Consider the following 12,665-nt stretch of genomic DNA (forward strand, 5'->3'; position numbering starts at 1 on the left):
CTGGGCTCCTTCCATTTTCTGCATTAGCATCTTTTGAACTAGAAATCTTTTCTCCATCTTTATATGTCTGGCAAGCCCCCTTTTGGAGCTTCCTCTCCGTTTTGCCCCCTCTAACAACTATCCTCCCTTAACAGTCTCCTCTTGTCCCTTTCCCCCTACTCATTGCAACCTCTTGACTGTCCCCATCCAGTGCTGAACCTGACCCTGGTGGACCTGCCCGGAATGACCAAGGTCCCAGTGGGGGACCAGCCTCCAGACATAGAGTTCCAGATCCGAGACATGCTTATGCAGTTTGTCACCAAGGAAAACTGTCTCATTCTGGCTGTATCCCCTGCCAACTCTGACCTTGCCAACTCTGATGCCCTCAAGATTGCCAAGGAGGTTGATCCTCAAGGTAAGACCTGGCCTGGCTGCTGGAGGAGAGGATCGGAATACCCCATCCCTGGTGGTGCCACTGTGGGAGCTGAGGAAACCTAACATTTGCATCTTCTTTCCTCAGGACAACGCACCATAGGGGTCATCACCAAACTGGATTTGATGGATGAAGGGACTGATGCCCGAGATGTTCTAGAGAATAAGCTGCTGCCCCTGCGAAGAGGTAGGGGCCCTCCCTTTTTTAAATTTTTAAATTTATTTTTAATTTATTTAATTTTTAATTTTATTTAATTAGATTATTTAGAATAATTTTCCATGGTTACAAGACTCTTGTTCCTTCCCTCCCCTCCGCTCCCCTCCCCTCGCCTCCTCCCATATATGATGCACAATTCTACTGGGTTTAACATGTACCATTGATCAAGACCCATTTCTTTATTATTAGTATTTGCACCAAGGTGATCGCTTAGAGTCCACTTTCCCAGTCATAGGGGGCCCTCCCTTTGTGCTCTGTGGAATGATTTCTAACTTGGGGGGGAAAAACTCCTGGCCTTTCATCTCTGGTCCCACAGGCTACATCGGAGTGGTGAATCGGAGCCAGAAAGATATTGATGGCAAAAAGGATATCACAGCAGCCCTGGCAGCTGAACGAAAGTTTTTCCTGTCCCATCCGTCTTACCGCCATCTGGCTGAGCGCATGGGTACACCTTACCTACAGAAAGTCCTCAATCAGGTATTTTAGGCAGATTCTTAGGGGCACGGGATGGGTGGGGTAGGTAATGGGATCTGGTGGCACTGGGAAGTGACCCAGAGTATTTGGGGAAGTGAGAGTCAAGGGCTCTAAGAACAACAGAGTTTCTTTATGTGAAAAGATATAATCTATATGAACTAACTAGCTGGGGGACTTTGGGTAGGGCTCTTCCCTTCCTTTGAGTCCCAGCTGCCCTATATCACATGAAGAACTGGGTCAGTTGGTCTTTGAAAGTCTCTTCTACCACTACCATTAGAGACTTTGACTCCTATAGACCCTCCAGCTACCACCTGCCATTCTTCTATCCAAGGTTCTCCTTCCTGTTCCAATTGTTCCAGAATGTGTAAATGTACAGCTTCATCTGTCCCCTTCTGTCCCCAAAGGCAGTGCATAATTGTATGAAGTCTAATAGAGCTTTTCACTATTAATAACTACAGGAAAATAGTGGGAACCTAACAGGGGGGAAAGATTTAGAGTTATCAGAAATAGTAAAATAATCTCTTGAAAATTCTATATGGTTCTCACTGGAAAATCAAATGAAACTGGGTCTCCTCTGTCACTTCCCCCCTTAAATTTTTCTTTCTTTGTTCTCTAACCTTCCTAGGGGCTTGATTTCTCTGCTTTTAAAACAATGTATTTTTTAATTTAAATGTATTTTTAAAAATTCTTGACTTAACAAATACCAAAATCTCATGATTTTATAAACAAAGAACATAAAAAGAAGACTGTATATGAAATCATGAATTTCTATTTCATTTAACTCATTTTAAAAAATATGCTGCAAATTCAACATGTTATTTTTTTTAAAACCCTTAACTTCTTATTGTGTATTGGTTCCAAGAAAGAAGAGTGGTAAGAGCTAAGCAATGGGGGTTAAGCTACTTGCCCAGGGTCACACAGCTAGGAAGTATCTGAGATCAGATTTGAACCCAGGACCTCTAATTTCTGGGACTGGTTCTCAATCCATTGAGCTACCTAGATGCCCCACAACATGCTATTTTTAAAGCTGTCCTGCTTGTCTCTCCTTTATTCTAAACTTCTGTTCTTATCTGCGGATTAAATGTTTTTTTTTCCCATTACATATAACATTCAGTTTTTAAAATTTTGAGTTCCAGATTCTTCCCCCTCCCCATAGAGAGAGTAAGCAATTTTATATAAGTTCTTCATGTGTAGTCATGTGAAACATATTTCCATATTAGTCATGTTGCAAAAGAAAGCACAGGAAAAAAAAACACCAAGAAAAATAAAGAAGTTAACAAAATTCTGCATTCAGACTGCATCATTTCTTTTCTCTGGATGTGGGTAGCATTTTTCATCATTAGTCCTTTGGAACTGTCTTGGATCTCTGTATTTCTGAGACTAGCTAAGTCATTCACAGTTGATCATCATATAGTATTGCTATTACTGTGTACAATGTTTTCTTGGTTCTGCTCACTTCACTTTGTATCGGTTTATGCAGATCTTCCCAGCTTTTTCTGAAATCATTTTACTTGTTATTTCCTATCACACAACAATATTCCATCACCAACATATGTCATAATTTGTTCAGCCATTCCCCAATTGATCAACATCCCCTTAATTTCCAATTCTTTGCCACCACAAAAAGAACTGCTATAAATATTTTTATTTATTATTTTTATTATATTATATATAAATATAAAGATTTTGTACATGTGGGTTCTTTTCCTTTTTCTTTGATACTCTTTGAGATACAGACACAAGAATGGTACTCTTGGGTTGAAGGTATGTGCCCAGTTTTATAACCATTTGGGCATAGTTCCAAGTTGCTCTCTAGAATGGTTGGATTAGATCACAACTCCTCCAACAGTGCATTAGTGTCCCAATTTTCCCTCTTTTCCTCCAACATTTGTAATTTTTTTCTGTCATATTAGCCAATATTTATCTGTGCATTAAAAATGTTTCACTTGCCCCATTTTTTATTTTCCTTTAAAATTTTTTATTACTATCTCCTCCCCTTCTAAGTCCCCCCCATTAAAAAAAAGGAAGAAAAATCTCTTTGCAACAAATAAGCATTCAAGCAAAATAAATCTCCACAGTCTAAAAATATGTGCCTTTTTCTTCACCTTGTGTTTATTACTTCTCGGTCAGAAGGTGAGTAATGTATTTCTTTGAGATAGCTATGTGACTCAGTGGATGGAGAACCAGCCCAGGTTCAAATCTAGCCTCCAATATTTCCTATCTGTATGACCCTGGACAAGATGTTTAACCCCAACTGCCTAGCCCTTACTACTCTTCTGCCTTAGAAATGATACGTAAGTGTTCATTCTAAGGCAGAAGGTAAGTAAGGATTTAAAGAGAGAGACAGAGACAGAGGACTCTGCCTGGAGTCAGGAATACCTGAGTTCAAATCCAGCCTGAGATACTAGCTATGTAAACCTTTCTCCCCACCCTCAGGCAACTCACTTAACTTCAATTTCCCCAACTGTAATATGGGGAAAATAATAGCTTCTCTGCTCCAGAGTTGTTATGAGAATCAAATGAAATATTTGTAAAATGTTGAGCACAGTGCTTACCAGTTCTCTGGAGTTGTGGCTGGTCATTGTGTTGATTAACATTCCTAAGTTTTTCAAAGTTGTTTATCCTTACAATATTGATGTTTGTTTGTTTTTTTTTGTATCCTCTATTCTTTTGCTTCTACTTACTTCACTTTGCCTCAGTTCTTGTACCATTTTCTTCTAAAATCCCCCATTTATGATAAATAGTAAGTTTCAACTATGCTTATCCCCTTTCTATCTTAGTGTATTCCTTTTACCTTTCCTGTTCTCTTCCCTCCTAAAACTATGAGAAAAGAAACAATACACACTCAGGTCCTCCATTTATCTTTTTTTTTCCTTTTAAACATTATTTTATTTGGTCATTTTCAAACATTATTCATTGGGAAAAAAAAGATCATTTTATTTTCTTTTCCTCCCCCACCTCCCACCACCCCTCCCACAGCTGACGCGCGATTCCACTGGGTATCACATGTGTCCTTGATTTGAACCCATTTCCATGTTGTTGGTATTTGCATTAGAGTGTTCATTTAGAGTCTCTCCTCAATCATATCCCCTCAACCCTGTAGTCAAGCAGTTGCTTTTCCTTGATGTTTTTACTCCCACAGTTTGTCCTCTGCTTGTGGATAGTGTTTTTTCTCCATGATCCCTGCAGATTGTTCAGGGACATTGCATTGACACTAATGGAGAAGTCCATTATATTCTATTGTACCACAGTGTATCAGTCTCTGTACAATGTTCTCCTGGTTCTGCTCCTTTTGCTCTGCATCACTTCCTGGAGGTTGTTCCAGTCTCCATGGAATTCCTCCACTTTATTATTCCTTTTAGCACAATAGTATTCCATCACCAACAGGTATCACAATTTCTTCAGCCATTCTCCAATTGAAGGGCATCCCCTCATTTTCCAATTTTTTGCCACCACATAGAGCACAGCTATGAATATTCTTGTACAAATCTTTTTCCCCATTATCTCTCTGGGGTACAAACCCAGCAGTGCTATGGCTGGATCAAAGGGCAGACAGTCTTTTATCGACCTTTGGGCATAGTTCCAAATTGCCCTCCAGAATGGTTGGATCAATCCACAACTCCACCAGCAATGAATTAGTGTCCCCACTTTGCCACATCCCCTCCAACATTCATTACTTTCCTTCACTGTCATGTTAGCCAGTCTGCTGGGTGTGAGGTGATACCTCAGGGTTGTTTTGATTTGCATCTCTCTGATTATAAGAGATTTAGAACACTTTTTCATGTGCTTATTCATAGTTTTGATTTCTTTGGCTGAAAACTGCCTGTTCATGTCCCTTGCCCATTTATCAATGAAGAATGGCTTGATTTTTTGTACAATTGCTTTAGCTCTTTATAAATTTGAGTAATTAGACCTTTGTCAGAGGTTTTTGTTATGAAGATTGTTTCCCAATTTGTTGCTTCCCTTCTAATTTTGGATGCATTAGTTTAGTTTGTACAATACCTTTTTAATTTGATGTAATCAAAATTATTTATTTTACATTTTGTTTGGTTTTAAAGTCTTTTTCTTCCCAAAGGACTGACATGTATATTATTCTGTGTTCACCTAATTTACTTAAAGTTTCCTTCTTTATATTCAGGTCATTCACCTATTCTGAGTTTATCTTGGTGTAGGGTGTGAGGTGTTGATCCAGATCTAATTTCTCCCACACTGTTTTCCAGTTTTCCCAGCAGTTTTTGTCAAATAGTCGATGTTATCTTCTAATTCTTTAGTCTTTTGACTTTGCTTTATTAATTCTTGCTCTTTTGCAAGATAATTGTCTTCCAGTTGCCTGATTCTGACCTTTAAAGACTGGTTTTCCTTTTCAGTTTGGTCTGACCTGTTTTTTGAGGCTTCGAGCTGTTTCTGCATTTGCATATTTTGGTCCATCAGATTGCTGAGTTCCTTTTGCATTGTTTCCCATTTTTTCTGCCAGAAGGCTTCCATCTTTTTGATAATTTCCGATTAAAATTCTTCAAGAGCTTGTGGAGAATTCCCATTTCTTATGGAAGGTTTTGGAGCATTTGTTTGTGTTTCCTATTCTATCTCCTCTGTATTTTGCATTTTTGCTCCATAAAATGTGTCCAAAGTCACCCCCTTCTTCTTGCTTTTCTTGGTGTTTGGGGGCTGTTGCACCTCTGCACTGTTTGCCATCTCTATGGTTCCCCCCCCCCCTTTCCAGTCAGAAATATGAGTGAGGAGGACTGGCTCTCAGTGTATGCTTCTGATTATCCGAGGCTTTAGCCCCAGGCAAATTGTCCGTTCTCCATTCTCCGCAGCTGCGCTGTCTTCCTGGGGAGGCCCAGGGTCTGCCCTCCCCTGCCTGCCTGTGTTTCGGGTGTTACTGCTCTCAGTTCTCTCCAGTTGCTTCTCCGCTGCCTTACTTCCATGCTCTAAGCCTGGCACAGCACTGTCTGCAAGGTACCTCAATGCCTTTGCCTGCCCTGAGGTTCCTGTCCTTTCGGGAGGCCCTGCACTCAAGGGGGGGAGGGGTCGTGGCCTCCCTGAGCTCTGAGGGCTCCTGATGGGATTAGGTTCAACTGGGTTGGTCTGGATGTGCCCTGAGGCAAAAACCTCCGATGAGACTCTGATGGAAGGACCCAGTCACAGGGCTACAGGCTCCCTCCATCTTTCTCTGGCTACTTCCCTGCCTTCAGTGTTGGACGCCCTGAGCCTGGCCCAGGTTGTTTTCAAGGTGCAGCAGAACAGCACCTTTGCCAGCCCTGAGGTTCCCGCTGCTGCTGCTGCGGGCTCAGCTCTCTGGGTTGGGAGGGAGGGGTCCTGGGACCTTCATTCTGCCTTCCCCTTAGACTCTAGTGTTCTAGGATTCTGGCTTTTGGGGGGGTGTACCTTTTGATTTGAGTCCAGAAGGAGGGTTTCCCTGCCTCTGTCCTGTTATTAAGTTTGAATTTCAGTCCCCTAGGAGCATTCAGTTTGTGATCGGTAAGGAAGGGTTTTCAGAGGGCTGAACTTTTGTGCTTCTAAGCTGCCATCTTGACCAGAAACCCCATTTATCTTTATAACTCCCTTGTCCTTTGAAGACACTAAGGTTCTGTAAGAGCACTTGTTTCTTCTCCTTCTATTAGAATATTAACTCCTCATCATTATAAAACCCCTTCCAATTGCTTACATCAAGATACCTTTCCAAGTTTCTCTGCAATCTTATGTTTGTATTTCAAAGTTCCTATTCAACTCTGGTCTTTTCATTGGGAATGTTTCAAAGTCCTTCATTCTGTTAATATTCATTTTCTTCCTATAGGATTATACTCTGTTTGACTGAGTAAGTTAGTCATGGTTGCAAGCCTTCATCTTTTGCTTTTTGGAATATTGTATTCCAAAATCTCTCACTTAAAATAGAAGTTTCTGCCTTTGTGATCCTGACTATGGTTCCTTGGTACTTGAATTCTTTCCAAGTACTTGTTTTTTCCCTCATATGTTGGAAGCTTTGGATTTGTCATGACATTCCTGAGACTTTTCTTTTTAGGATTTCTTTCACAAAGTAATTAGTGCATTCTTTCTATTTTCATTTTACCTTCTGGTTCTAATAGATTGGGGTAGTTTTCATTTATATAATGCATTATTTCTTGCATTATATGTGCATATATGTATATATAACACAGCAGATATCTTATGTTTTCTTCTATTTTCTAGGTTTTTTTTTATTCTGTTCTAATATTTCTTGTGGTCCATAGAGACATTAATTTCTGTTTGTAATATTTCAGGGACTCTCTTACTTGGGTAAAACTGATCACTTTCTTTCCCAAGATATTAATTCTTCTTCTACTTCTTTCTTCCAAAGCTTTTATTTCATTTTTAAAAATTCCTTGCTTCATTTCTTCTAGATATTTATGTAGTTCTTGTAGAAAATCCTTTTTTTCCCTTTGAGACTCCATTTCAGGATCTTCGATTATCTCTGTATCTGTAGTAACTGTTCATAGTGGTCTCTGTTTTCTTTTGCTTACTCATCTCTCTAGACTTGGTTTCTGAACTGGGACTTTGTGTCAGGGCCAGGTTCTGCCTTCTGCTATGTTTTTGGGTAAGGTGGTTTTGCTGTGCCTAGTCTTTCCCTGGATCCTCTGGGTTTTAGTGCTGACTGACTTATCACTCGGAGTATCTCCCAGGGTAGGTTTTAGCTTTTACTATATCTTTGAGTTCAAAGCACTGGGCTTCCAGGACTGTCTATGGTAGAGATTTAAACCTTTTTTTTTGGTGCCATACCCTCTTTGGCAATCTAACAAAGCCTGTGGATCCCTTTTCAGAATAATAGTCTTAAATGCAAAAAAAAAAATTAAAATATATAGGATTACAAAGGAAAACAATTACTTTGAAATATATTTACCAAAATCTCTTTTGTTAAAGTTCAAAAATCCCAGTAAAGGATTCCTGCTCTATAGTATCTCAGGGGGAGTGAGGTGATACAGTGGATAGAGTGCCAGATTTGAAGTCAGGAAGACTCATTAAATATAGTCTCAAATACTTACTAGCTGTGTTACCCTGGGCAAGTCGACTTGACCCTGTTTGCCTCAGTTTCCTCATCTGTAAAATGAGCTGGAGAAGGACATGGCAAACCACTCCAGTATCTTTTCCAAGAAAACCCCAAATTGGACCATGAAGAGCTAGATATGTTTGAAACTTCTTTAAAAAAAAAACCAAAAACCTTTACCTTCCATCTTGGAATTAATACTGTGTATTGGCCCTAAGGCAGAAGAGTGGTAAGGGCTAGGCAATGGGGGTCAAGTGACTTGCCCAGGGTCACCCCGCTGGGAAGTGTCTGAGGCCAGATTTGAACCTAGGACCTCCCTACTCTAGGCCTGGCTCTCAATCCACTGAGCTACCCAGCTGCCCCATGTTTGAAACTTCTAACGACAAGAAGCATCTCAGGATAGACCCTCTGGGCCTATGAGGGACTTATTTGGGCTCTGTTGTGCCTGTGACTAGTTGATGCTACTTCCAGACATCTCCAAGGTTCAACTCATTTTTGGGTCATCTTTTTTCTTTATCATTGATCAAGACCTATTTCCATAGGTCTTTCTTCTGTGTTTCTACTCCCACAGTTCTTCCTCTGAATGTGGATAGTGTTCTTTCTCATAAGTCCCTCAGAATTGTTCTAGATCATTGCATTGCTGCTAGTAGAGAAGTCCATTACGTTCAATTGTACCACAGTGTATCAGTCTCTGTGTACAATGTTCTCTTGGTTTTGCTCCTCTCACTCATCATCACTTCCTGGAGGTTGTTCCAGTCTCCATGGAATTCCTCCACTTCATTATTCCTTTGAGCACAATAGTATTCCATCACCAACAGATACCACAATTTGTTCAGCCATTCCCCAATTGAAGGGCATCCCCTCATTTTCCAAATTTTTGCCACAACAAAGAGTGCAGCTATCAATATTTTTGTACAAGTCTTTTTTCCCACTATCTCTTTGGGGTACAAACCCAGCAGTGCTATGGCTGAGTCAAAAGGCAGACAGTCTTTTAGTGCCCTTTGGGCAATTTTTGGGTCATCTTGAGATTTTCTTTCTTTCTTTTTAAAAATTTTATTTATTTGTTGGTTGGTTCATCAAAATTCCCAGGTATCTCTTTCCTTTCTCCCCTACTAGAAGATAACATTTGACAAAACAAAAAAAAATGTATAAACTACCTCATTTGTGCTTCTATTTATTGGTTCTTTCTCTGGAGGTAGACATTCACAAGTTATTCTACAAATGTTAATTCTGTGGCTGTATATAATGTTCTCTTGGTTTGACTTGTTTCACTTTTCATAATTTCATGTAGGCTTTTCCACATTAAAAAAAAAATTGACCTGCTTACTATTTCTTATGGTGCAATAGTGTTCAATTGTAATCACATGCCACAGTTGGTTCAGCCATTTCACAGTTAAAGGACTTCCTCTTGATTTCCAGTTCTTTATCATCATAAAAAAAAAGATGCTATAAATATTATAGAACATATAGATTCTTTTCCTTTTTCCCTGATCTCCTTGGGAAACAGATCCAATATTTCTAAGTCTAAGAGAATATACAGTTCTATAATTCTCTGGGCATAATTCCAGATTGCTCTCCAAAATGGTTCCCTCAGTTCACAGTTCTACCAACAGTGTATGAGTATCCCAATTTTTCTGCATTCCCTCCAACATTTATCATTTTAGCCAATCTGATAGGGGTGAGATGTTATCTCATAGTTGTTTGGATTTGCATTTCCCTAATCAGTAATGATTTTCCCTAATCAGTAATGATAATCATTTCTATGGTATGATAGGCGGTGTATGGGGTGTTCAGGGAGGGGTAGTATCTCTGGTATGGAGGGCTTGTCGTGTCCTCTTAGGGCAGCTCTCCAGCCTCTGACCCCCCACCGGACACCCAGCTCTCACTTGTGGCTCCCAGTAGCTGCTAGCATGCGGCAGCGGCCACACCCCGGGCAACGGCTTTGACAGGCCAGCTAAACCTTGTGAGGGTAGCCATCGGGTCGTAGACCCCTGGTGAACCAGGGCTCTGCTCACCCAGCATGTGAAGACTGCTTCAGAGGAACAGGCAGAAGAAACCAATAAGAAGGTTCAACGGCTGAGATGGCAACGCAGCAAGCACTGTGGAGTGCTTAGGGCGTGTTGGAGCACAAAGGACAACACGGCCATCCAATGCAGCTGAGGAAGTCTCCAGGTGTAACGGCTTTTCGTGCCAATGGACCTAGGCTTCCAACGCCAAGAGAGTGGGACTGTCTCTGTGCAAAGACTTTTCCACTTAAATCTTCATGCACAAGTGTCTTTGTGCACACTCATCTATCATAGATGAAAACGCACAAAGACAATCGTCATCCTCAGTTACCAAGAGACTACTACTATACTACTATAATGATTTAGAGCATTTTTTCATGTACTTCTATATGGCTTTGATTTCTTCATCCAAAAACTATCTGTTCATATCCTTTGACCATTTATCACTAGGGTTTTCTTGTGGGAGGCTTCTACTCTTGTTGCATTGGCCACAGAATCTTGCAGGCTACAGGTATCCAGTTTATTATTATTTTTGGTAAAGCTGGGAGGCTTCTGCCTTGGTTATCTCTACTGACAATGACTTTTCTGGGAGGCCTATATTCCATTGCCTCTGGCTGACTTTTTGTGCTGTTCTTGAGTAAATAGAATTACTTATCCAATTACTTGGGTAAATATAATAGCTTACTAGTGGATTTCTTGAATGTCATTCATTCTGGTAGTATTTTTATGTTGTTGCTGAAGTAGGCGTATGGAAGCTGGCCTCTTTGCCTCTGATCAAGCAGTCCTCTTAACCAGAAGTCAGATTTCTCTCCTTTTCCCTAGGATTTAGTGCTCCTGCATACTTTCCCCCTTCCTCCTTTTCAGAATGAAGATTCTCTGTTTCACTCTTCTTCCTACCTTCCCTCTCATCACTCTCAAGAACTGGAGGCCAGGGTGTACATAGGAGTTATTGGAAAAAACCCAAATGAGAAAACCACAGGGAAAACCATGGCCAGGTCTTGTCCATTTCACTATCTTTTCACATGGGAATATCATAGATCATTGTTCCCTGACGGGGATTGAAAACAGGCACTGGGAGAGCTTTGTTGAGCCAAGCTAAGAACACTGCTTGCCCAGAAGTCTATCTTCCATCCTGAGTAGGTTTGAGATAATTTTGTAATTGAGGATGACAGGGTGACCTCCGGGGCTGCCCAATTTCCCAAGATTTACAAGGGATTCCTTTCCTCTTGGATCTCATGAAGGCGGGCTGTAACACAGTCACGCTGGGAAGCCCTAAGAGGAAAGGCTCTGGGAAATGGTATAAACTTGAATTGATCTCTTGACTCCATTCTCCTGGATGTTAAGAACTCCACACCAAGAATGAGGAGGCTCTAACCCACTGTCATCTCCACTCTTTCTCTAATCTCATCTCTCCCTATCTATTGAGTCCTTTCTTGCTGCCTACAAAAATGCTAATAAAGTGGAAGATGGTATGCTTCGATCTGCCATCCACAATTCCTTCTTTGGCTGTGGAGAGCATTTTTTTATCATGAGTCTCTTGGGATTATCTTGGAACCTTGTTTTGCTGACAATACTTCAGTCCTTCACAGTTGATCATCATTCAATAGTTCACATTAGTCTTTCCAAGTTTTTTTAATCATTTCTTATGGCGAAACAGTATTCCATCACAATCATATACAACAACTTGTTCAGCCATTCTCCAATTGATGGTCACCCCCTGTGATAAAGGACGGAAAGGTTTGCAATTTGTGAAATTTGCAAAAAAATCCATTTCTAATTCTTTGCCACCACAAAAAAGATCTGCTATAAATATTTTGGTACAGTTAGGTCCTTCCCCCGTCTCTCTGATCTCTTTTGGATACAGACCCAGTAGTGGTATTACTAGGTCAAAGGGTATGCAGAGTTTTATGGCCCTTTGAGCATGGTTCCATATTGCTCTCCAGAATGGTTGGAATTTCCACCAATAGTGTGTTCATGTCCCAATTTTCCCATATTCCCCCGAACATTTATTATTTTCCTTTTTGGTCACATTACCTAATCTGATAGATGTGAGATGGAACCTCAAGAGTTATTTTCATTTGTATTTCTCTAATCAATAGTGGTTTGGAGCATTTTCATAGGACTATAGTTTTAATTTCTTCATCTGAGAACTGCCTGTTGACCTTTTATCAGTTGGGTGGTGCTTTGTATTATTTTTTATTTTACCTTAAAAAAATTTTAATAACAAATTTCCACATCAATTTTCTGGAGTTATGTAATCCAAACTGTCTCCCTCCCCTCTTCAGAACTGACAGGCAATTCAATCTGGATTATGCATGTATTATCACACAAAAAACATTTCCATATTATTCATTTTTGTGAGTTATCTTGTAAAATCAAAACCCTAAGTCACATACCCATACAAGCAAGTGATAAACCATCTGCATTCCTACTCCAACAGTTCTTCCTCTGGAGGTGGATAGCTTTCTTTGTCATAAATCCCTCAAAATTGTTTTTGATCATTGTATGTTATTAGTGATGCTTTGTGTCATTATTT

The 12,665-nt window shown here is 40.2% G+C and overlaps 1 protein-coding gene across 15 annotated transcripts in view; it reads left to right on the plus strand.

Annotated features, from left to right (window-relative positions):
• The window catches only part of DNM1 (dynamin 1), a 69,312-nt gene that overhangs the window by 22,026 nt on the left and 34,621 nt on the right, over positions 1-12,665 (plus strand). For all 15 annotated transcript variants that reach the window (XR_008915337.1, XR_008915335.1, XR_008915336.1 and 12 more), the window contains exons 4-6: positions 191-394; positions 500-598; positions 945-1,105. Coding sequence is in view for 12 of the 15 variants with exons in the window: in XM_056812510.1 (XP_056668488.1) it covers positions 191-394; positions 500-598; positions 945-1,105 (464 nt within the window). In the remaining 3 variants the exon portion in view is untranslated. The remainder of the gene's footprint in view (positions 1-190; positions 395-499; positions 599-944; positions 1,106-12,665) is intronic.

This window comes from Monodelphis domestica, chromosome 1 (genome assembly GCF_027887165.1).
Source record: "Monodelphis domestica isolate mMonDom1 chromosome 1, mMonDom1.pri, whole genome shotgun sequence".
In the NCBI taxonomy this organism is placed as follows: Eukaryota; Metazoa; Chordata; class Mammalia; order Didelphimorphia; family Didelphidae; genus Monodelphis; species Monodelphis domestica.